The 24,755-nt window shown below is 40.6% G+C and overlaps 1 protein-coding gene across 1 annotated transcript in view; it reads right to left on the reverse strand.

Moving 5' to 3' along the window:
- The window catches only part of LOC147725571 (T-cell surface glycoprotein CD8 alpha chain-like), a 110,066-nt gene that overhangs the window by 44,981 nt on the left and 40,330 nt on the right, over nt 1-24,755 (reverse strand). The window contains exons 3-5 of the mRNA XM_086964547.1: nt 21,198-21,296; nt 12,307-12,429; nt 9,554-9,596 (exon numbers count right to left, since the gene is read on the reverse strand). Coding sequence (XP_086820673.1) covers nt 9,554-9,596; nt 12,307-12,429; nt 21,198-21,296 — 265 coding nt within the window. The remainder of the gene's footprint in view (nt 1-9,553; nt 9,597-12,306; nt 12,430-21,197; nt 21,297-24,755) is intronic.

Here is a 24,755-nt window from a genome sequence, read left to right on the forward strand (position 1 = left end):
GCCTGCCTCTGATCTTGGGACTCGTAGCAGGAATCTTATTTTTGTTCCTTCTGCTTCGATATGGCAAGTCAAGTCGCAGACAAAACTCAGGCTACAATGGAAGACACAATCCTAGCTATGCAATACCGAGAGCGGATTACTAAAGTCCTCGGCTTGGCTCGGCTAAGAGATCTGAATAAGACCTGGTTTCTTTCATTCAGACCAATCTGGCAAGATTGCATCCTACCTGTTCTACGATGCTTGCTTTGCGGAGAAGAATGCGTGTTAGACATCTGTCTCACACTCCCATCTCAGTACCTATGGATGTCGATACTTTGCTTGGTTTTGTAACGGCTCATGCAACGTGTTGTCCCCAGCGGCTACCCATTCTGATGAAGGCATTCATTGAGACCTCACCATTACGATTAGGTGGCGGTGAGGTACGAGATGAAAGCGGCACACAGGTGCAACCTTCCGTGACCATTGCTGATCAAAACACCGATGATGGCAATGCTACGCACATATGCACTATTTCTACTTTTTCGGACCTGGTCCAACTTTCACCTACTGTTGTAGACGAATTTTTTACCAGCCTATCTGAGTTAATGTTCTCTCCTAACAACGAGAATAACTTTTGAAATAGCGAGCACACAGCGTTCCCTGAACTTTGAATTCGCCCTTCAGTTTTGATAAAAAGAACTTCTAAAAAACATTGGAACTATTTTTTTTCTCTTCCCGAGAGCAAAATTATTTTTTCTCCAGTTCCCAAAATATTTACCCTTTTTTGGCACATGATACTCTGCTTAAAGTAGAACTATTCTTAGAGATCAAGATTTCTATTTTTAAAATATCTAGAGACAATATTTTGACTTAGCCTCTAGCACATGTACAGTCTTGTATAAATATGTGATGAAATGGTCTCGACCTTCTCTTCTGTATTAAGAGCCATTTCATAAATGTAAATTTCGTGATTCATTCAGTCAATATTCTAAATGTACAAAATATGCATTATCTGAATGACACCACTGCTTACAAAAATCGTACAGTATTATACTCATTTTCGTGTATACACCATTTCAAATGCTTACAATGTATTTTGGGGTGGACTGGAAAACACATGCACCGTTATATGTTTAGTATTGCTTAGTATTTAGTAATGATGGACATTATACGTGGAGTGGGTGTTGTGAATGTATCTAGGACCCTAATTAGATATTCCCTTATGTGGTTATAACAGATCATATCCTTATAAAGGCATAAGAATCATATCCATATTAAGTCATAGCCAATGCAGTCCAAATACGGCAAGGCTACTCCCATAGACTCCTAGAAAGTACAACGCGTTCTTAAACAAACCAAGCCTCCAGCAGCCCGGGAATTCCCCCTGCTTCTGTTTTGATTTGTCCTAGAACTCCTGAGAGCCCTGAAAGAACTGCCAGTTCTTAGTGACGTCTTATGTCCAACCTTACGTCAAACTCGGCACCTTCCAGTTATAAATATACCAACATCTGCCTTAAGCAACACACGGTGGTTTGGAGCAGATCGGCTATCTACTTGCCCGACGCCCAGCTGATACGAGTGCCGAAGGAAGCCGACCCTCCCTGCTGACGCACTGAGAGAGACGCTGTCTTTTCTCCTGCCGAGAAATCCAGTGTTTCCCTGCTACCCTCGCGGGTTACTGGGAGATCGAGTCCTGAGAGAGAGATACAAGACCTCATTCATTCTATACCAAGGTACGGAGCTGATTAGACCCTTAGAGAATTCTTGATTCAGATTCTTGGCAAAAACTGTAACTCATCTACTCCTTCCCTGTACTAGGCTTAGGTTAGGTACATTGGGGTAGGCATATCTTAGAAACACCAGTTGAGTACGTTTAGTCATCATTTTATCATTGTATGTATTTTATCCATTTTAAGTATCTTATGGCTTAGAAACCATATAAATGCTTTTACAATATTATTTCATAATACTCATTTTACTGTACGCACTTTACTTTATGACAAGTATTGCAATTGTGGCAATCCACTTCTCTTGCATGAGAAAGAAGACTGCTCGATAAATAACCCTTTTATTGAAAACGCCCGTCTCTCTATTTCTCTGCATTTCTGGTGAAACGAAGCATGCACGATTGACTGAGTAAAATAGTTATCTATTGTTTCCGCGACTCTGGAGATATTCCTTATTTCAGGGGGAACAAAGTTGTCATATTATATGGTTGTCAGAAGCTAATCCCTTCTTGTCTATTCAGGAAGTTAACACCTTCTTATTTACTCGAGAAAGTTTCTAGTGACCTCTGAGCTAACTGGCACAAACAATTAAGTCTAACATATTCAATGGAGACCTAGTCGACCTCAGTCCTACGTCTAAACTATTGTTTATGTTATTCCAATGCGCAGAGCCTATTGCGAATATAGGAACTACAGTACACTTTTTAATGTATATCTGCAGCCACTGCTCCCCATTATTAAATCTTTTGGAGTCAGCCTAGTCAATTACGCTGATGAAACACAATTGGCATTAGAAGGAGAACATGCAGTATCTCTGGACATGTTTCTGTATGCGTCGGAAGGCTGGCTGGCTCAGAAGAAACTCCCTACAATTTAACGCCGGGAAGACTGAGGGGGTGTACTGCTCCTCTGCCAGGATGTCTAAACATCTACCATTTGAGTTTAGACTTACTCCTGAGAAGGAACCACTGACTCCGATCAGCAAGGTATGCAATTTGGGGGTTCTGATCGACGATAACCTTCAGATGGAGTCACAGGCAAATAAGACCGCCAGTGTGTGCGTCTCCTTACTACCCATGTTACGTAAGATACTCCCACTACTACCAAAAGAGTCGCGCTCCTTGGTGGTAAGAAGTACAGTGATAAACAGGCTGGACTACTGCAATTCCCTGTATCTGGGGGCTCCACAATACATCATTCAGGAATTGCAGAGAGTCCAGTCTGCAGCAGCAAAACTGGTGCTTAATAGGCAGCGGCGCTCATCTACCACCCTGGCCCTGAGAGACCTACATTGGCTGCCTATTAAGGAAAGGGTCCACTTTAAGTCACTTTGCCTGGTATATTGAGAGGTGCACGAGCTGGGTCTAGTTCCACTGCAGGAAAAATGTACATGGTACCAGCACAAGAGGCTGCTTCGCTCCTCTAGTGAAAGCCTATTGACGGTTCCCAGGTTCAAATGCTCTAGGTCGGGAGGGAGGGCATTTGATGTGGCTGGTGCCCGCCTATCGAACAAGCTACCCCAGAATCTTAGACAAATTGATTCTTTGACTGAATTTTGAAAGAGTCTTAAAACCTGGCTCTTTCCCAGGGTTTAACCTATTCTCTCCCTGTTTTTCTGCCATGACCTATTCTATTCTGGTCAATTCTTCCTAGTCTGAAGCGCCAGGATACCCGTAGGGTGACAGCACGCGCTATATAAGTATTATATTCATTCATTCATATTAATTTGTTTGTAAGTCTGTAATAAATCAAATTAACCTTCTTGAGTAGTCCTGGATTTTTTGTTTGGCCAAAGGCGTTACACTGTTAATTGATATTGTAAATTGATGACTAACTCCCTCTTACCTCTTAAGCTATGACAAGATTGATCGACCAAAGAAGCATTAGTCATCCCGCGGGTGGATTATGGAAATATCTCTCTATGTGGCTTGCCTAAAGCAACAACAGCACCCCTTAGAGCCTCCATCAATGCAGCAGCGAGACTCATCACAGGCTCTAAAAGAAGGGCCCACATCTCACCAGACCTAAAATCCCAATCCCTGAACTGGCTACCATTTGAAGCCAGAATCCACCCGATAATTGCGTGCATGACGCATAAGGCTTTACACCACAATGCGCCAAAATACCTCTCACAGAAACTCACAATCTCTGGTGGCATAAGATCCACAAGAAGCGCAGAACATCTACTCCTGAAGCCACAAAGATTCAACAAGAAAAAAACATATACACGATCCTTCTCAGGGATGGCACCCAGGATTTGGAATGCTCTACCGCCGGAAACCAGACGCAATCCCTCCACTGTTTCTTTCAAAAAGGAAGTAAAATCGATCCTCATGGCTAAATTCACAGGAACATAGACATATGAATCTCTGATGTTCTTTCTTACCCTCACCGTATTCCTCCTACTACAAATGTCCATTCGACTACCTAGTGACTATATTATTCCTCCTTTGACATCTGTCATATGACATCCCCAATCGACTACCTAGTCATTATAGTTGCCTTGGCTTTGACTCAACGTAACCTTACTCGTTAGCATCTACTTTGCGCACCTTGCACAAGCTGTTTTGTATACCTGATTGATGTATTGTATGTAGTGGATAACCATCTACCTTGAAATAATTAACCTCACTTAGTTGTAAATCGCTCTGATATCCGCAAGGGTCTTGTTCGCGCTCTATAAAACGTTCAAAATAAATAAATAAATAAATAAACAGGAAGAAGAAACAGAGACAGGGTGAGGGAAAGGTAATAAAAAATGGAAGTGCTATGATGCGGGCAGCGTTGACTGCATCATAGCTCTTTTTTCAGAACAAATAGTACGTGAGCCACAGCACGAGCAGATTATGGCCAGCGGTGGAACACTAATCTTTCTAATCTGTGCTTGGTCAACGCACAACGGAAAGAAAAGAAAGTGATGTATTGAAAGCGCTTCCCAATTAGAAGGCGGCAAAGAAGAGTGGCAATGATGCAAACAAATGGTATGCAATGGGTGGGCTCTAACCCCAACACAAGAGTCTTGAAGCAAGTTAGCATGCACTAGCACATGCTTATGCAGGCAGGACTTAAAAATGGAGCAAATTCTGCTGGTGCTGGGACGCGTTTTTAAAGTTTTTACATGTGTGTACCTGCCTTGGGAAAATCTTAGAATTTCCAACGAGTCACACAATCCTGGTGTTATTTTTCTATGAACACCGGCAGATCAAGGTGCACAGCAACAGTAGACAAAAGTGAGGCAGTCCCAAGTCTAGTTTCCAGCAATGAAATGTGCGCATTGAATTGCGCTGCACCGTTTGACTTGCATCACCCTCCAGTGTTACAAGGATTGATCTGCTCAGTTCATGGTCGTCAGCACATGTACAGTGTTATTGACAGTGCGCGGGCAATTCAAACCCTGCGCCGTTCAATCTTGCTGCATCTGTGACACTCCCACTTTGTTTTTTTACTTTTGCCTGCGTTTCATCTGTCGGTATTAAGCTGTGTCCTGCTCAGCTTTAGACCCTCACACTCATAGGGAAATAAAGACAGCTAGTGCTTAATATTGAGGAGAGAAAAAAATAAGTGTCCGGCCCTTCATCAAGAGGTCATTGTAGCTGGCACTATCAACGGCCACTGTCAGCGCTGCCAATGAGAGTACCTATACAACTACTAACCATCACACTGCAACAAGTTTGACAATTCAGACTTTTCAAGGCCCCCAAAGCTATGAGAATGGCTTTGGCGGCATGTATTAGTTGTTTTTAATGTATATTGAATGAATACACACCTGTTGTTCTGTTCATCTCTAAACTATACAAACAGGGCCACCATTTGGCAGCTATCATAAGATCTGGTGTTTACAATTAAGTGCCGGTGCCGAGCACAGGAAATCACTGCTCAAATTAACCACTGGCCCCTGCAGCACTGGCTGCCACTGAGTGGCGTAGAGGCTAAAGAGAGTGACAACTGCCACAGGCATTTTAAACACCAGTGTTCAGTGCACCAGCTAGCTTGGAGAAATGCCAAATGTACATTATGGACATTCTGAGCTTGCCATAATTGTTGGGTTGTTTTAGGGTTCATATGGCAGCGGAGGTACACTAATCTCTAGAATCTGTGCTTGGTAAACGCACAACGGAAAGAAAAGGAACTGACGTATTGAAAGCACTTCCCAATTAGAAGGCAGCAGAGAAGAGTGGCAATGATGCGAACGAATGGTAAGCAATGGGTGGGTTCTGGCCCCAACACAAGAGTCTCGCAAGCAAGAGAGCATGCGCATGCTTATGCAGGCAAGTCCTATAAATGCGATAAAGCAGAAGGGTATGGCTGGTTGGGGGAGGGCGGGTGGGCGGGTCGGGGAGGAGTGGCTTGCCCAATGCTGTGGGCCCTGACTGTTTGGTCAGCCCTCTGGGGCCGACCAAACTAGTTTTGTGCATGCTGCATTTTCTCTATGTAGGCTGCATGCAGCTACATAGGGAAAACGGCCTATCCATAGTCGCCAGGCTGGGAGCTGTCTCTGCCAATCACAACGCTGCCATTGCAGTGTTGTGATTGGCTGAGGGGAGGGAGGCTGCCTGCTTCCTGTTCCTGCTGGAGGCAGGAGAGCAGGAAAGCAGCAGGAAAACTCCGGACCCTGCCAGGAGCGGGGGCGGTGTGGGATCCGGTTAGTTACTTTTTTAATCCCCCCGTGCGAACCCCTGCGCGTCTCCCGCCACCCACCTTCCCCCACCTGCCTTCCCACCCGTGAGTCATGCGAGCCATGACTGATATCCAGACCCTACTTAATGCAAGTTTTTTACATGACTGTCACATTCTCAGGAATAGTAAGGGGTATATAAATACAATGATAATTAAAAGCAAGCACTTAACAGCTCAGTAAACTCTGTGCACTAGCTCTGAAAAAGCTTATAGTGATTTGATCAATTAACTGCAACAGCACTCTCCTGTCCTGAGAAATCAAAGCCAGGCAGACAACTAAATACACCTTTCTGCCAGTGTGCTGCTAGCCTGAAAGAAATGCAAATATGAACAACGAGTTAATCTTTAAATCCTTTACAATTGCAGATTAACTCGATGTGCACATTTGCGTTTCTTTCATTCCAGAAACACACTAGTAGAAAGGCGTGGCTTCGATTTCCTAGCACAGGAGAGTCCCTGAATAACACCTCAGGGAAAGCATTTTAACTACCAGTGACCGTCTGGAACGTTTTCTTTTAGCAATTGAAGAGCGCGACCCCCTTCCCATGCCTCCTCGGTCCCCCTGTGGGTCGCCCCCCACAGATTAAAGACCTCTGGGCTAAAGAGAGAGACAACTGCCCTAGGCATTTTAAACACCAGTGTTCAGTGCACCCGCTAGCTAGAGGAAATGCCTAATGCCCGTTATGGAGTCTGCCCTTGCCATAATTGTTGGGTTGTGTTAGGGTTCTCAGAGCGGAACTACCATTTTCTCCAAACATAAGGAACTGCATTTTGGAGCTGTTAAACTGTGGCATCTCGTACTGTACCCTCAGCAGCAATTGTTTATGATCCTTAACGGCAGTCAGGACAGGGGACACTTTGATGTATACCTGTTATCAGCATATGATCAATCCATGAAAAGTGGACATAGGTGTTACTGGATCAGGCTTGTTAGAGCAAAGATGTAACATATTCCGCCTTTGTGGCAAAATATTTGAGAAATGTAACATAGTATCGTTAGTGTATGAGGTAATATTACAATTGCGTTCTGATAAGAATCTACCTTTCCCACAGTGATGTTACATTTAAACAGTGCTTAATTTGAGTGGGTGGTTTCCGATGTTCAGCACAGCACTTAATTATCAAAATCGACACATATGACGGTCTGCCACATGGTGGCGCTCCTTGTCTAATTTAGAGATAAGCACAAACATAATTGTTTATTGATTCAATTTACATTAAAAATGACTAATAACTGCAGCCACAGAGATCTGTATAGCTTTGGGGCCTGGGATAGTCAGAATTTAGGGGCCCAAAGCTGTACAAGCAGTTGTATTTTTACTGTAGTTGGCAGAGCTAGCAGCATAAATGGGTGGGTCAAGCAGAAGAGGCCTCCTAGTAGGACCCTGACGCTTATTTTTGGCAAATCAAGCACTGCATTCCTATCACATTGTGAAATTCATATTTCTCCGTCCTTATTGCGGTTTATCTTATTTATAAGACACCTTGGCTATGATTACTTCTTGTTCCCATGTGTCTTTTATTAAATTCTAAATATCATCTTAAAAGGTAACATCTCTGGCGACATATTTAAGCAGATTGTGTAGGACGCTTTGAAAAACATATACCAAAACCGTCAATCAAAAAAGGTAACTGAAAAGACTGAAACACACCATCAGGACTAACCAATGTTGTGATAGTGCAAAATTACGTCATCAATATTTTATAAAAGATGATAATCCACACAGAAAGCCTGGATTACATTTTAAAAGAAGGTTGACTGGGAGCATGTAGATGTTTTTGTTAATATTGATAAGCCCGATGTTGATATACGCCATTTCTGATAGATATTCATTGCTGAAATTTGTTGTTTAAGATTGGAATTCTGTTTTGGAATTGATTTTGAAATTATTGTTTGAAAAGAGGGAGATGTGTTGATGTCTCTGTCAAGTGGAATTTTGGGGGTTGTTGTCAGGCCGTTTATGCTATGTGGAACAGATGTAGGTGCACAACAACTGTTTAGATAGATCCCTTTCTTCGTCATTTACTGGTTTTACTCCCTTGCTTTCTGTGTGGCTCATTTCTCTTAAGGGAATAACCATTAACTTACTAGTACCACTTGAATGATCCATCATTTCAGGTTGGCTATAAGACAATTTTCACAGCACATCATGTAAAATATTCGAACACTACACATTTTTAAGGCAAAATTTAGAGGTATGTCCTTTGCAGAACCAGTGCTTCTAAAAGGCAGCATCATTACGTCAGACCTAGTGTTTTGTTACAGTTTGTTAGTAGTCAAGCACACATACTAAGCCCTACACAACACTGGACCAGAATACCTGAACAGCTGCATACACTTTCACCAACCCAACAGACACCTCTGCTCTGCTTTACTTTCATTTGCACACATTCCCCAAATCTGCACTGGAGGTCGCTCATTCTCCTACATCACATGGAACAACCTCCCTCAACACATCAGAGCCTCCTCCTCACTTGTTGAGTTCAGCGTAAAGCTGAAGACCTGGCTCTTCGTATTAACCACCTTGGGGACCACAAACCTGCCCAAGCGCCTGGATACACTCTTGAGTGATTAGTGCGCTATACAAATCAATGCAACATAACATAACATAGGGAGTGCTCTAGGGGTTGAATATTATTATGAATAAAGCACCCGACATCCTTGCACTGTTCATTGCCCTTGAAAAGTGTCTTCTTATTCGGTCAAATTTTTCAAGTGCTGCCCCTATGTTGAGAAACCTTCAAAAGGGCTTCTTTGAGATATATGGGGAGCTTGTTGACAGATAAATGTGATTTATTTATTTAACTGGGTGCCTTATTTCTAATTGCAGCCTAACTGGTAAGTACAATATGCAAAGCTGGTGAATTACTTACGTCCACACTTACGGAGTAGTGTTGCTGACCTTGTCTTGTACAAGACTTAGCATAAAAGGCCATACAAGTGTATTATGCAGCATGGGTTTTGCAAGTTTGTGTCTGGTGGGTAGTAGATCCTCTTTAAATAAAAAAAAAGCCTCACATAATCATCCTGTACATAAGGGGTTATTTCCCCTATAGCTATTTCAAAATGTAATGGATTAAGAAAAATATAATCCAAATTCTCCACAGCACCCGGCCATCTTATATAACCACTTAATAAAACAAAGGGGAAAAAAGTATTGTATACTGACCTCTTTGCATTGTGATGTTTGCACCGTTTTCTTCTTATTAAAACTAAATGAAAATCAAAAGAAAAAATCCAGTGAGTTACAAAATTAAATATTATGCAAACAGTGCTCACAAAGGGCCAAATGTACAAAGTGTTATAGCGTTTGCAAACCCTCTGACTTAGAAAAACAGAGGGTTTTCGAACCTTAAAGCCCTTTTTGAAATTATACTAAGCCCACGTTTTCTGAATGCGTTAAATGGGTTTAGGACAGCATACTAAATTGTTATATGGAAGGGGTGCATTAAAGATACTATACCGAATTGTTATTTGGAAAGGGCTTTTTAGGCACCCTTTCCAAATGTCGATTATTTATGGTATGTATAAATGTTTTGCAACTGAAATCTAGTTGCTAAGCATTCATATTTTACTGACAGATCACAATGGCTGATAACCCGTTCACAAATGGGAAGGGATTCCCAAGAAACCCCGGCCACCTGTGTGAAAGTTGAAAAAAACATGTTTAGGAGAATTGTGTTTATTCCAATAAAATTTATTTTTTAAAATGCACCCTTTTTTTATATAGAAATGGGGTACCATTAAAAGAATGTATAGCTTTATTTAAAACCAATCACATATCTGATGGTCTGCTACTCAGGAGGCCACCATCCCTATGATAGCAATGAATGGAAGAGGGCCTCAATGTATGCCCTGCCTCGTAAATATTTATGAGGTGTGTTGAATTGAGAACCACTAAAATTCGGTATTTTGTGAACCGACCTATTAGCACAGAGGTCGGTTAGAAACATATGGATGAGATTGGTAAAAGTTGACGAGCAAATTGTGACCACTTTTACCACATGCATTCTTAGTACAGAAGGCCCAACATTCTTTCTGTACTATATGGAACATTGTAGTCCAAGTGACATGCAACATGGCTATTGACATAAGTGCACGAAGTATTTTGTGAGGGGCTGAATTCCTGCAACTCACTCTTGCCAATCAATATTGACACCTTGATTCTTTAAGCGACTTCAGCTTATTGTCTCTGAATCAATCAAACACTCACACCCAGTCAAAAGATCTGGGTTTAATCCATCACCATTCTTTAGCCCACTCTGCCACCCCAGTTCAGATATGGCTATATGCAAATCAGTCTGACCCTGTGCCTCATGGGAACAGTCCAGCCTGAACTGCCACGCCGTGAGTCCCTTGCTCACTTTGCCACTGGATTCAAGCAAGCCGGGCTGAAGACGGCTGGAATGCCAGAAACCGGTACTCGGAAGCTTGTTTCCAGTCCAGGGAAGACATGGCTTGGCAGTTCGGGCTGGACTGTTCCCATGAGACACAGGGTCAGACTAATTTGCATATAGCCATGTCTGAACTGGGGTGGCAGAGTGGGCTAAAGAACGGTGATGGATTAAACCCAGATCTTTTGACTGGGTGTGAGTGTTTGATTGGTTCAGATGATCCGTCCATCACCACCCCCTTTTGTACCGAAACTGCAGCTAAAGCGGCAATAATGGGCTTGATAATACGCCGTAGAGAATTCCCATAGAAGCCCATGTTAACACCAGAACATGGGCTTCTATGGGAATTCACAAGGGCGTATTATCAAGCCCATTATCGCCACTTTAGCAGCAGTTTTCTGCCACTAAAGCAGCGATAATGTTAACGCTGTTTCTTGATAATATGCCCCATGGTGAATTGTCCACCCCATGTGTTGCACAAGTATTTTCTCAACCAGGCTAGTGGATTGCTATGTTGACGGCTAAACCTTAAATTAGGTAATTATTTTTTCTCCAACAGATTCTACGTTTAATATACTTTTACTGACATCAACAATTACATCTTTTAAAATTGCAAACGTTTTTTAACATTTACAAGCTACTTATAAAAAAAATTTAACATTTCACTCCCCTGGCGACCATTTTTTTTTTAAAGGAACAACAAAACAATGCTGACTAGGTCATATGCTGAATATGGTAATAACATCCTCAACATCAGGGTCAGTCTCTTTGGGTACTCTGGCATTTCCCTTGTGGGCTGTAGCACAGGGGGCTGATTTCAAGGCTGGATGGCCTGCCATGACAGTGCTTGGCTAATATTTTGAAAAACTAAGATTTCACCTCTTGCACCATTTTCCTTTAAATATGTTTTTCGGGAAGGAAAAATCACACAGACCGCCCATCCGAACCCCCACCCCACCCCACCCAACACCACAGACACAACTCATGCCGTCTCTCTCACCCCGACGCAATGTGAGGCAAATTTTGGTAGTGCTGAGTTGAGTTCCCAGTTTAGCTCCACTCAAAGTAGAGTGATAATTTAGATGGAGCAAAGCTACTCATTATGTAAATGTGTTCCTATTGGGAATTCTAGTTGACCGGTTGAGAACGGTTTCAATGATTCTTGTTGGTGGGATATAAGTTTTTAGCTAGCAGCTGAACTGCTATGGACAAAATTTCAGTTGCAACATGTATCTTGCTGCTAATGGTGTGTAGCTGTTGCTATTTTGTATTTAGGAAGTTGAGTTTTTTCTGTCCAACAACCCACATATACAGCTGGCTCTGCTAGAAACCGTTTGGAACTGGAATTTACCCAAAGGCCTGCATTGACTAAGGAAAGGACAACTGGGACACCAGAAATCGGATAGTTCAGATAGCACACTTATTTTAATTCAGCATAAATGCACACTCGGATGGATTCAGATCTTTGATTTTACCTCGTATCGCAACTGACTGTATTGAAATGAGGAAGTGAGCATGGATGTCTTACTTTTGCAGAGGCAGGTGATGGTGACCAAAAAGGCGATTAGAAAGATGAGGGCCACTGCTCCCAATGGAACCAAGATGTACAAGGAACAGGAGAAGTCCAATGATTCCTTCTTCTGGGTCTTATCTGCAAGATAAATGGCTCAGTTAGAGGCACAATCACTAGGCATTTCATCAGATAAGTCATGGCAATACACATAGCAGATGGTAGCTGTGCAACATATGGGCAATTTATTTAAATGAAATGTATATTAGATATATAATTCCGGTTGTTAAAAGTATTTGCATGAACAGGTTCCATTAACAAACCAAACGTCAGAAGAAAGGTACAGTGTTCAACAACCATTGCTGGCACGCAGTGAATGGTTTGATCCATCCATCATATGCCATTTGCTTCACAGTGATAGATAATAATTTTGAGTGTTAAATTATTTGACATTTTATAAACTGTATTGTTATTTTTTCTGTTGTTGTCTAACTTATTTTTGTCGCTGTTGGCATTGTAGGGTAATAGGATGGGAAGTATTTTAAATCTCTTTTTTATAACTTTTAATTGCTATATTTGTATATCCCCTTCCGTGCTCATGACGGAGCGGTTCCGTCATGAGCGCCGGTTGGGCTGTGCTTATGACGGAACCGTTCCGTCATGACCACGCCCCTTCTTAAGAACGTTCAGCACAGCGCGAAAATTTGCGCCGCGCTGAACGGGTTAAATAATTTTATGTATGATTATTTGTATTAATTTTCAGTTTTTAGTTACAAATATTGTCACAAATATTGTTTATTTGTTTATGGAAATATAATTTATGTTTATTTTTATTTATGTTTATTTGTTCATATTCAAATTATTTTGTATTACTTTAGGAATTGAATCATTAAATCTGAGCTTTTTAAAGTTTAATATTTTCCCTACTGTTGCTTACACTGAGGTGGGGAATAGTAAACCTGACCCGTCTAAAGTCTAACACTTTTACTACTGTTGAGTATGTTGGAGTGGAAATAGTAAATCTGACCCCTCCAAAGTCCAGCACTTTCTCTACTGTTGCTCAGGTGGAGTGGGAGTAGTAAATTTGATTTTTTTTAGCTGATTTTTTAAAAATAGTTTTCATATATTCTTTGTTTTTATTTTAAAAGTTAATTTAATAAAAAATATTTTTGTTATTTGTAGTCATATGTTTTTATTAACTTATTTTATGTTTCAAGGTTGTTATTGCATATTTTTGGCAAGCCTTTGTTGGCTAGTATGTAAATATCATTTATTTTTTATTATTCATGTTTAAAGAATTTTGTTTTACATTGTTTAATTTTTGCAATTTAAAGTTTATTTTACTATTTTATGTTTTTTATAATCTGTAAATATGTTTTTAAATTAGGAGTATATTAATGTAATATTATTTTTAAAGTGAATATATGTTTTAAAGTTAGTATAGTGTATAATAGTACAGATTAACTATATTTACTGATTTAATGACCATACTGCGGTCTTCTATATCTTTGTTGTTCATATTTTTTACTTCACATACACAGTAAGATAAATCGATAATTGTGTCATCAATATTTTTTTGACAATATATTTGATGCCAATATTTTTATCAGCGAAATTTTGTCATACATCCTGCAGCACAGTGGGGTCAGTTCGTGTTAGAAAACTTGCTGTTCTTACGTTATGCTGGTCGAAGGAGCTGAAGTACTTAAGGTACGATACTGATGAATACCAATCATAACTTTAGGACATTTTGTTTCCACAGGCATTTCGTCCGCTATGATACTTCCTGAATTATGCTAAAACATACATTATGCAAGAGCATATATAGCTAAATCTTTCTTCTGGCAGGTTTTTAAAAAAGTGACCCATAATACAGCTTCTGTGCCCAGGCTAGCACTGCAATTAGTGGTGCCTTCTCCAGAACCTTTCAATATTTCCACAGCATCTTTATGTAGAAATAGCGAATTCCTTGTTTAATTTGAAGTTATTGAAAAGATGCTAACTTTTCATGAGCCACGTTATTGTTAACAGCTAAATATTTAACCGGGATGGGCATCAAAAATATTAAGACACGTCAGGCTGTGAACTTTAGAATGTACATTAGTTGATTAGAGAAAGGGCGATTGAATCATTATAAGAATTGTTTTGATTGCCAACTGATGCTGGTGTATAACAAAATATTTGAAACTGCCTGGTAACCAAGGCAATCTGTTCCTATGGCTAATGGTTAAATAAAGCATGTCAAACAGGAACTATAACAACCAAAACAACATGAAGGCTATACAAAATGTGATATCTACAGAGCAAAGGTCACATTTCATTGCCAGAGTACAATATAATTGACATGGGAAAATCACTAATTACCTTTTAACTGTTAGAATATAAATATAGTTTTTTTTCTTCGGAGTTTTATATCGCTTGACCCAAAGGTTTCAGGTATCAGAGCGCTTTACATAAGCACCGGTTGCGTTACACAAGGACACATTCATTTTTTTAGGCACAAGGCGATTAAGTGAATTGCCCAGAATCACAGGCTGTTGAGCGTCGTTGCCAAGACTCAAACCCGATTCAGAGGTTGACCGCCTTAGCCGTTAGGCTACCTCCTCCCTATTACAATGGCAATACACGAAAAATGACTTATAATAGCCACAGTGTGATTTTACCGTGATGCACAAATCTAAATCTCTATAGCTATACTGCGGTTAAATAATTTTAAAAAAAAGTACATATGAAGAATGGAATACACCAAAGATGAAGATATACTGAGTGTAGTACGATATTTATTATTGTTGGTGTGGGGGTTTTTATTACGAGTAGGGTCACACTACACAGTGTTTGCATATATGCTGTATACAAATTGTCTGTGTAATAAAATATGTGAACACTTATAAAAAATCCATTATAAGTAACCTAATTTTTTATTCAGACAAGCAACATTGTGTCTTGATATGTGCATTGTCCATTTTTGCAAAGCTACTCTAAGAAGTGGAAGACCAAGACTTTTTAATAAAATATAGATAACTATGTACATGGGATTTCATGCTAGAAACTTTCCCGTCCTCTCTCCCTGCTCTTATAGGGCATAGTCATATGTGAGAGTCAGTGCCCAACTGAACGCAGCACCCTGAAAACCACTGTAGCCCAAAGAGGAAAACAAATCTTGGAACTTTGTTCAGCTGAAGTCTAAATACTCAAGATATTGATATCTTTTATTGGACTTAATGCATATATTATGTTAAAATGCTACTGTGCCTAAGCTTTTGGAGCCCTACAGAATTCTACTGGCAGTATCAAATTAGCTACCAGAATAATTATTATATTTAGATAGGGACACAGGAATTGTGCAATTCTACTGCTGTGGCATTTTCATAATAGGAATGGATGTACCACACTGGTCACATAATTCATCATCTGCTGCGTACTTTGCAGGTTTCAACAAAACGTTATGGCATTATTTATGAGAAGTGACGCATTGCTGCGTGAAAACAGCGATGCATCACTATTCAGTGCAACCTCTTTGCAACATGATGGATGCATCATATTTACTGTATAACGCATCATGTTGCAGGAATGACAGATATGTCAGTATTACTGAAGTATCTGCGCAAAACTGACGCATTGCTGGAGTTGTGTTAGAAGCGTGACGCAACTCCAGCAATGTTCCTTTCTCATGGGGCAAGCCCCATCTGAAAGGTCCTGTGCCAGTCTCAAGCGTAAGATATTGACGCATAAGTGTCCTAGAAGAGGCGCACAGAAATCTTAAAGATTTCAATGCACCACTTCTACGAGGCTTGGATGCAGGGGAACGCCCACCCTGCATACATTATACCTGACCCAGGTATAATGTGGTGCAGGGGTTTACAAAGTGGCGCATCTGCCTAGATGCGTCACTTTGTAAATAGGGTGTGACATGGCACATTTTTTACGGCGCCGGTGCATCACAAAAAGTGACGCACCCACTGTGTAAAAGTGACCCAAGGCCTCATAAATAAGGCCCTTACTTTCTAGCTCAAACGTTAGCTGGTCTCCTTTCAGTTTTTGTACTTCAGGTGTTCAACTTGTACCTTTGCCCAAACAGTATTTATTTGTGTTAAAAGTACTGAAATTGTACTACAACATAATGTGCTGCATTGTGCTGTACATTCGACCTTTTCTTGACCAATAATTTAGCCAGCTGTGCTATATAATTTGGCCCTCCATTGTGGCATAATCCCCGTAATCTTTTACTTATTTTTTTACAGGGTGTGTAAAAGTTGCAAAGATAATTTTGTCCACATTTGTCACAAAATGGTAAAAAAACGTAATCGACTTCTCAAAGTTGTCAGACTTTCTGCTTTTACTGCACCCAGTAAGACTGTGTGAAACGTTTGAACGTGCCGGTGTAACACTTAAAGCTCGAATACGGTGTTGGTCAGAAACATTCCAACCAAATCGATCTCGGAATGGTTTCCAACCGAATCGGATACAGGGATTCTGACGGACAGTGGTTCCAGATACCATTCGGTCTGACTCCCATTGACTTCAATGGGAGCCTGTCTTCCAACTGAATACTCAGGCTCCTATTGAAGAAAAGAGTGGCTATGGAAAATCGTGTACCCTGTGCATGATGAATGAATGAAACTGCACTTGTATAGCGCTATCTACCCGGAGGCCTCGTAGCGCTTATCTTATGATCTTCCCTTGGTTACCCCCCGGGGCCCAATTCGGAAGGCTCTGGGTGAAGGGGGCCTGCTAAGGGCCCCCAAAGTCAGATTCTGACAGCAGATCTGGGTCGGAATAACCGATTCCGAATGGCTGTCCCAATCCGTCATCGTAATCGCTTGGTCAGAAACCAGGTCTGTACACCTGTACGAGTAGGCTCCGAACAAATTGGTTCCTCCAAATGCCATTCGGAACTGACTCTGATAGTCTGAACACTTTACGAACATCACAACTGATCGTTTTGAAAGCTTTCTGAATCGGTCGGAAAGACGGGTTCCAAATTTGAGTCGGCACACTCGAATCCGATTCGGAGCCTTTCCGAACGACATCGTCATCAACCCCTTAGGGTTGAGCTGGACTTCAATTCTATTTATAAAGTTTTGCAAATGTGAGAAACTTCACAAAATTACTATATTACAAATCTTGTCATCTTTATAAAATTTCCTGCAAAGCAGTGCATTAGGTCGACAAATAAAATCGCAAACCCTACTTTTTAAAGTAAGAATTCTCCTTCTGTAAAACAATTTAAAACAATTTTTACAGGGAAGAATATTCAGCATAATATGTGTACATATGAACATGTTATGACCTGGCCACTATCCCACGGATGCGCAAGACACGGCTGGAGTAAGATCCTGCTCCGATCTCACAATGAAGATCTGGAACTGTCTTCCCCTGCTTCTCAGGCAAAATCACCCTCACTGCCTCAATTCAGGAAGGACTTGGCTCTTTGAGTGAACGGGCTCTGCGGCTGAACTGCAGACCCCCACCCAGCACCTTGAGATCCTAATTATATATATATATATATATATATATATATATATATATATATATATATATATATATATATATATATATATTCTTAAGACTGAAACGAATTTGCTGTACGGAAATAGAAATAGCTAAAAATATGGAGGAGGCCACTAGGAGATTCAAAGCAAGGGGTTACAACAACAAAGGTTTGAATGAGGCAGCCAACACGTCTAGAACAAGAGCAAGGAAATCAGTGTTACAACAGTACAATGAAGAGAATATGAGCATAACTGAGACATTGATAATAAATAAGGATGAGGATAATAATGCGGCAAGGCTTATCACCAGATTTAGTGGCCAACAAAGAAAAATTAAAGCCATTGTGAAGAAAAACTGTCCCATTGTATTGACGGACCAGGTACTGGCATAAAGATTACCTGTTGTTCTATCTATTACATTTAAAAGGGCCCCGTCTATGAGAACTCAGTTAGTAAAAGCCAGCCCTGAATTAAGTTCCACTACCACATGTCTCAAAACACGAAATGGTTTTTTCAAGTGCTCATCGTGTAGAGCCTGCAAATTTGGGGTCAACACTACACATTATGAAACAGCTTTTGACACCAAAAAGATAGCCATTCAAGGAAATTACAATTGCAGAACAGACTTTGCTGTGTATGTGCTCATGTGCACCTGCGGCTTGAATGATGTTGGAAGCACCAAGCTACAGGTGCTCGTGAGAGTTCTACAGCGTCTATGGGCTATTGTAAACAATGATGTTACATACCATGTGGCCAGACCCTTAAGGCTATACACAACAACAATCTTGAGGGTCTAAAATATTTTGTCATCAATGCAGTCCCAAGTTTAAGACGTGGAGGCAATAGAGAGAAACTCTTACACCAGCTTGAAACATGCTTGATACTTGAGCTGGACAGCAAGACTCCCAATGGCCTTAATAACAATGAAGATGTGCACAACTATTTATAATAAATCTTCCAAGTATTGCTAATTTGTTAACCCCTTCGATGCTCATGACTAGCTCAGCTCGTCATGAGGCACGGTTGAGCTGTGCTGATGACGAGCTGAGCTCGTCATGAACAATGGGAAATCTGGGAATGCAGCACCGGGGGAGAATACCTCTAGCAGCCAAGGTGTTAATACTGGGACAATATTTTGTGCTATCACTCCTCTGCCCATTTTTTAGTCTAAAAATATTTTTAAAACTTTTATAAACATTTTTTTAAAAAACATCAGGAAACTTTGGGGCATATTACCAAGGGCCTTAGCGCCTCTTTAGCGGGAATTTTTCCAGTTAAAGCGGCGATAATTTTTTGAATGGGGCAGGGTGTGGTCTTCGACCACTCCCTAGGCTCATCATCTGTAAAGCCCGCACCAATAGCGAATGTTAGGTGGTGCACAGCACGGCCTTGGTGCACATCCAACTCCAGGCACATTTGGACATTGCACAGTGGCGTCTGTGACTAGGTAGTGACTCACAGACACATTGGAGCATCAGAACCTGCAGCTACTGAACCATCCGCACTCTGCAGAAGGTCATGTCCGGTGGGCTCTGTGGATATACCTTTCCAGCACCCAAAACTCTGTTGGACTTAAAATGTAAAAAAAAAATTTTTTTGTACTGCCACCTTTTACTCTGATGAGTGGTGTACACACAACTTAATATAACTTGACGTAGCTTTAGATAATAGGGTTGAATGTGATATTTGTTAACTGAGGGGCATATTATCAAGGGGGTTTATCTCCGCTTTTTTGGCTTTAAAAGCCAAGAAAGCGGAGATAAAATTATCTCCCTATTACCTAGCTGTCGATAACACCAGTTAGCGACAGCTAGTAGGAGATAGCGACCATCTTGGGCCCCACTTTGCATGTCAGTGATATTTATTACTAATGACATGCAAAGTGGGCGTGCCAAGATGTTAGCAACTGAAAACAGTCGCTAACATCGCTATCTCCTATTACCAACTTTTGGAGATATTCGCGCTAAGCGCGAATATCTCCAAAAGCTAACACCTGCCCTGAGCAGATCTTAGCCATGTTATCCAATGGGAGGTGGATAACATGGCTAAGAGCATTAGCTCGGTAATGCATGAATATCGCTGACTTTTCAGCGATATTCATGCATTGCGGCCATTTTTATCGCATTTGCGATAAACCTTGGTAATACCAAGGTTTATCTGCGATAAAAATCGCCGCAGCTCAGCGGTAAATGTTTGTCTCTAACCAAGCAATAGCGATAATTATCGCTATTGCTTGGTAATATGCCCCTACATTTTGTCCAACTGTGCCAAAGGTAAGCTTTGTTTAACCCCTTCCCCTTATTTTGCTCTTCCTTGGCAGATGTGAAAAAAACTGACATACAGAAGTAACCTAGAGCTGCTGAAAGTCTGCTAAATCCAGACAGATTTATCAAACAAACCAAAGTTATGAAGAAAATACAAAAAGCACATTTACAGTCTAATCTGCCACACAATCATAACATCTGCATACATAAAGCCACGATTTCATTTTAATATCTTAATGTTAACATCTGAAAATCCCCATGTATTGTATTTTTATGTTACATGTTTATTTTGGGGCAGTTAGAATGAAGCATGTGATATTTTACAGCCACAAATAGTAAGTTTAATGCTGTAGTACATTGTTTGGTTGTCTGCATTAACAGAAAGAAACATGTTTATATATGTACAGGAATGACGATGGAATTTAGTGAACACACAATATTATTATTTGATATATTGAGAATCGCTTTTGTCTGTGGAAGAGACTTCGAGGCTGCACTTTGCAATAATCAGCCACAAAGTACTCAGAATGCAATTAGAATGTTAGAGTTGTATTTACCGTCTCTGGCCAGAATGCTGATTGGATAAAGGGCATTAAAGAGCCCAGCAGTGTGTGATGAAGCATCCTTTAATGCCCAGCATTGTGTGATGAAGCTTCATTTATCCAAGTTATCACATTCGGATAATAATTAGATGGTTAGAAGGAAATCAGAATGATACTAGACTTCTGGTTAAATTAAATCTACAATTCAGATACATTATGTAATATTAGCCATTCAGGAAACTATTTCACAGGTAGGACATCATTTTCATGTGAATTGGATTGTAGCCACTTCTGTTTCAGCAAGAAAAGGCGCAAAACACATTCATATGTATACATGTGCATACGTGTAGCATGGATGATATTTAATATATGACATCTTTTTTATTTTGAATGTGCATTTTTTTGCTGCTGATAAGCACACACATGCATGTATATAAATAATGTATGCATCTATTTCTTTACCGTATTGACCTTTGTTGGTCAATGGAATTTGGCACAGAGATAAAAGGGCGAACACACGTCAGTAAATTGATAAATTACGTCCCAAGAGAAGGAACCGCTGGCTAAGATGGCTCCAGTACTTAGCAGGAAGACGCGCTTTGGACATTTACCTGTGGTCGGGGCAGTGGGACAGGTACAGTTGTCTGAAGTCATCGAGGGCCTCCCAGCAGCATTGTGATTGGAAAGGGCTTTAGGAGCTGGCGTGGTGACTGCAAGTAGAGAAAAGGAAAACACGTGACTAAACTAATATCTACTGCTCTTACTTCTACTACCAGTGCTACTCCGGCCCTTCCACAACGAATAATATTAACTTCATTTTATGTAATCCCACATACGGCCATTTTGTATTTTTATAGTTCTCTAAATAGCATCTGTTATCATTTCTAGCAGTTACCATGACACCGTTTAAAAGTATTTAGGGGCGGATTTATATCTTGGCGGTAAGGATACTCCGTTGCAACGTCAACAGAATATACTTACCTCCACCATAATGGTCCGCCCGCCCAATTTATATGCAGGGGGGGGGGCATTGGTGTAACCATGCCGGAGACTACTCTGTCTCCACCATTGGATAGGACCCTCAGACGGCCAATGAAGAAAGAGTCGTAGAAAAATTGTCTCTCTGTCCAACTGCCAAATTAGGATGGGCAGACATATAGCCCTATTTTTACTGTCCGTCCGGAGAGTAAAAAATAAATAATGCCCTCTTTTTTTCTTTCCAAACAGAAAATCCTGTTACAAGATTTTCTTTTTGAAAATAAAAAAATCAAACAGTTTGGGGCAAGGCTTCGTCATGCTGACGGAGCCCTCCACCAAACAGCAAAATTCATTGACAGGAACCGCCATGATGGCGGTCCCTGGCTATGCTTTAAAAATAACCACCAGCTTGGCGGTCATTTATAATTCTGGCAGTCGGTCTTTCACTAGTTTAACACAAGAATTTTCTCTCTCGCCCTTGCAGAACAATAGCCTGCCTGCCAATAACTAAATTGGGAGATTAATTCCTTTATTGCCATATCAGTCATAATATTAACAACATTATTACTCCAAGTACTGCTAAATTTGTACAAAAACAACATAAAAATGATAATGCTACTAATAATAACTGAAACATTATTAGATTCAAGTTTATTGTAGTACAATTTAATATATGGTATAATTAAAAACATATTAAGCAGCAATCCGATCATCTATGGCAACTTGCCCATTAGGTCATTGTAGCTCCACACCAACTTTCCCCCCATCAATCTAATGTTCTGAAAGTATGGAGTGCACAGCTCGAGACCCTCGGATAGATGGGGGGACATAAGAGATGTGCACGGTGGATGGACCGGCAGGCTTCCTCCCCATCAGGCGTGCAGAGTTTGTATGGCTCTGATGCAGCTGCAAAGTATTCTGTGGGACTTAAATTCATGGTCTGCAAATAGTACTGACATACAGGGCTCACACTTACAATATCATGAACACTGCAGGAACCATCAGGCCCTGTGCTGTCATTCACACTCAAGAGCATTGCAGGAACTGCCAATGGTGTTGAACTAATAGCTGGTGGAGCTGTAGGAGCATGAAAAGGTGTAAGCCGCTTGAGGCGGGCAAGTTGGACCAGTCAGCACAACATAAGTATTACAAAAATGAAAGTCTTGAAAGTATGTGTGTGTGTTATGTGTACCTGTATATGTGTGTTTGTATGCGCATATGTGATTGTATCAATGTGAGACACCCTACTTGGTCTGCTGGTAAAGTGTTTGTGATTTGATGGTGTCCTGCTCATCCCTCGTAAAATGCAGCCCTTGATATAATGGGGTCATTTTGGGGAATATTGTAGTTAATTATGGCAAGATGGTGCTCTTTCCTGGCCAAACGTTGGCTCTGGCGTAATGATGGTAATTCTTGACATTTAGTGGCCATTCATGGCATAATAGGACACACCGCGGGTACTACTGGACCTGGCATAATGATGCCAATTACAGACACTTTGTTGGCATCCATGGTATGATGGTGTCCACATCCCCATTGAAATATTACTGACCCTTGCATAATAGTGATAACTTATTGTGGGTATACACTGCATAATATTGCCCATTCATGTTTTTATGCTGCCCATGGGATAATATTGGTAATTCCTTGCATACTGTGAACACCCATGGCATGCGATTGTGATACCTGGGCTCGGAATGCATACCCTGTCTATATGGCAGTGGTACAGGACATTATATGATGAAAATAAAAACGTAATGTTATTGATAAAATGGAGAGATGGCATTTTTTATTAAATTAAAAGCTTTTCTGTGGAGAAATTTAGTTTATTTTTACCAAAAATAAAAGATTGCATTTTATAGCAAAGTGTTGAAGTTCCATAACATGACAAACTGATGTTCGGTTACAAAAATAATGCATTGTGAAATATATAAATTTCAAGCTGCTATTTCAGTGATAGTTACTGCTACTGGCTGAAACCCTGGTGTGTAAAACTGGCATAGCCTATCTGCTGTTCGAACCTATATTATCTCCATAACCTGAGTGATAGCACTGCTGTATGAGCTAGTAGAACATATGTCTACCTCTTCTGTGTACTACTTGTGACTGCGGGATTTGTTAAATTTTCCACCATGCTTCTTCCAAGGAGATTGTCAGTCATGCATAAAATGACTATGAATTCAATAGATAAGACAGAATAGAAAAGTGAAATTTAAAATGTAGATACATGCTATGAACAAGTATTGGCTACACCAATAGGTCTGGTATTGGTTGTTTTGTTTTGCCATGGTTTTTATAAAACATTATTATTGGGGAAGCTGCTAAATCCTCTTCGAACAAGAAAAAGTATATTTTGGTCTCATAAAGCGTACATTGATTGCCATAGTAGCCGCTGCTATGAAAGGGAACTACTTTGTGTGTCAATGTGTTTCTTTAAGAAAGAACTGAGGGGCATATTAACAGGGAACAGGAAAAATTAACGCTAAGGGCGCTTAACGTTAATTTTTTGAACGCCCGCTATCGCTGGATAATATCGCCTGGTTATCGCTTTATTAACAACACTAACCGACTAGGCAATAAAAAAATCCAGCAATAGCTGCATTTTTGGAGGTTATCGCTGGTAATGCAGCGATAAAACTACAAGGATAGGGATATCCTTGTTGATAGCCCACAGTGGATTTAGCCTTGTAATCCAACTCCCATTGGATTCCATGGCTAAATCTGAAAATTAGCAGATGTAAAAAAGCAGCATTAACCGTTGTTAGGGCTGCTTTTTTTGTCTCTAACAGGGTTAGCGTGAAGCTTGATAATAGGAGAAATGTCGCTTAGCAATATTTCTCCTACTATTTTGCTCTGGAACGCCCACTTTGCATCTCATTAGAGATGCAAAGGGAAGCGTAGTGAAAAAATGGTGCTAACATGCGATTTTGCATGTTAGCACGCTGTTGTTGATAGGGCGATATTTTTATCTCCGCTTCTTTGGCTTTTAAAGCCAAAAAGGCAGAGACAAAGCCCTTGTTAATATGCCCCTGAATGTCATCAGTCACAGTGAAGCTAGTCAATGGCTAAAGTGGACTAACCCATTGCCCCATGCTCTATGCTGTAGCGGGTGGAAGAAAAGCGTGAATGACACAAAAGCTGACCAATGGATGAAGAGAACTGGCTCAAAGTCTCTATAAGTAACTACATTG

Source organism: Lissotriton vulgaris, chromosome 3_2 (genome assembly GCF_964263255.1).
Source record: "Lissotriton vulgaris chromosome 3_2, aLisVul1.2, whole genome shotgun sequence".
NCBI lineage: Eukaryota > Metazoa > Chordata > Amphibia > Caudata > Salamandridae > Lissotriton > Lissotriton vulgaris.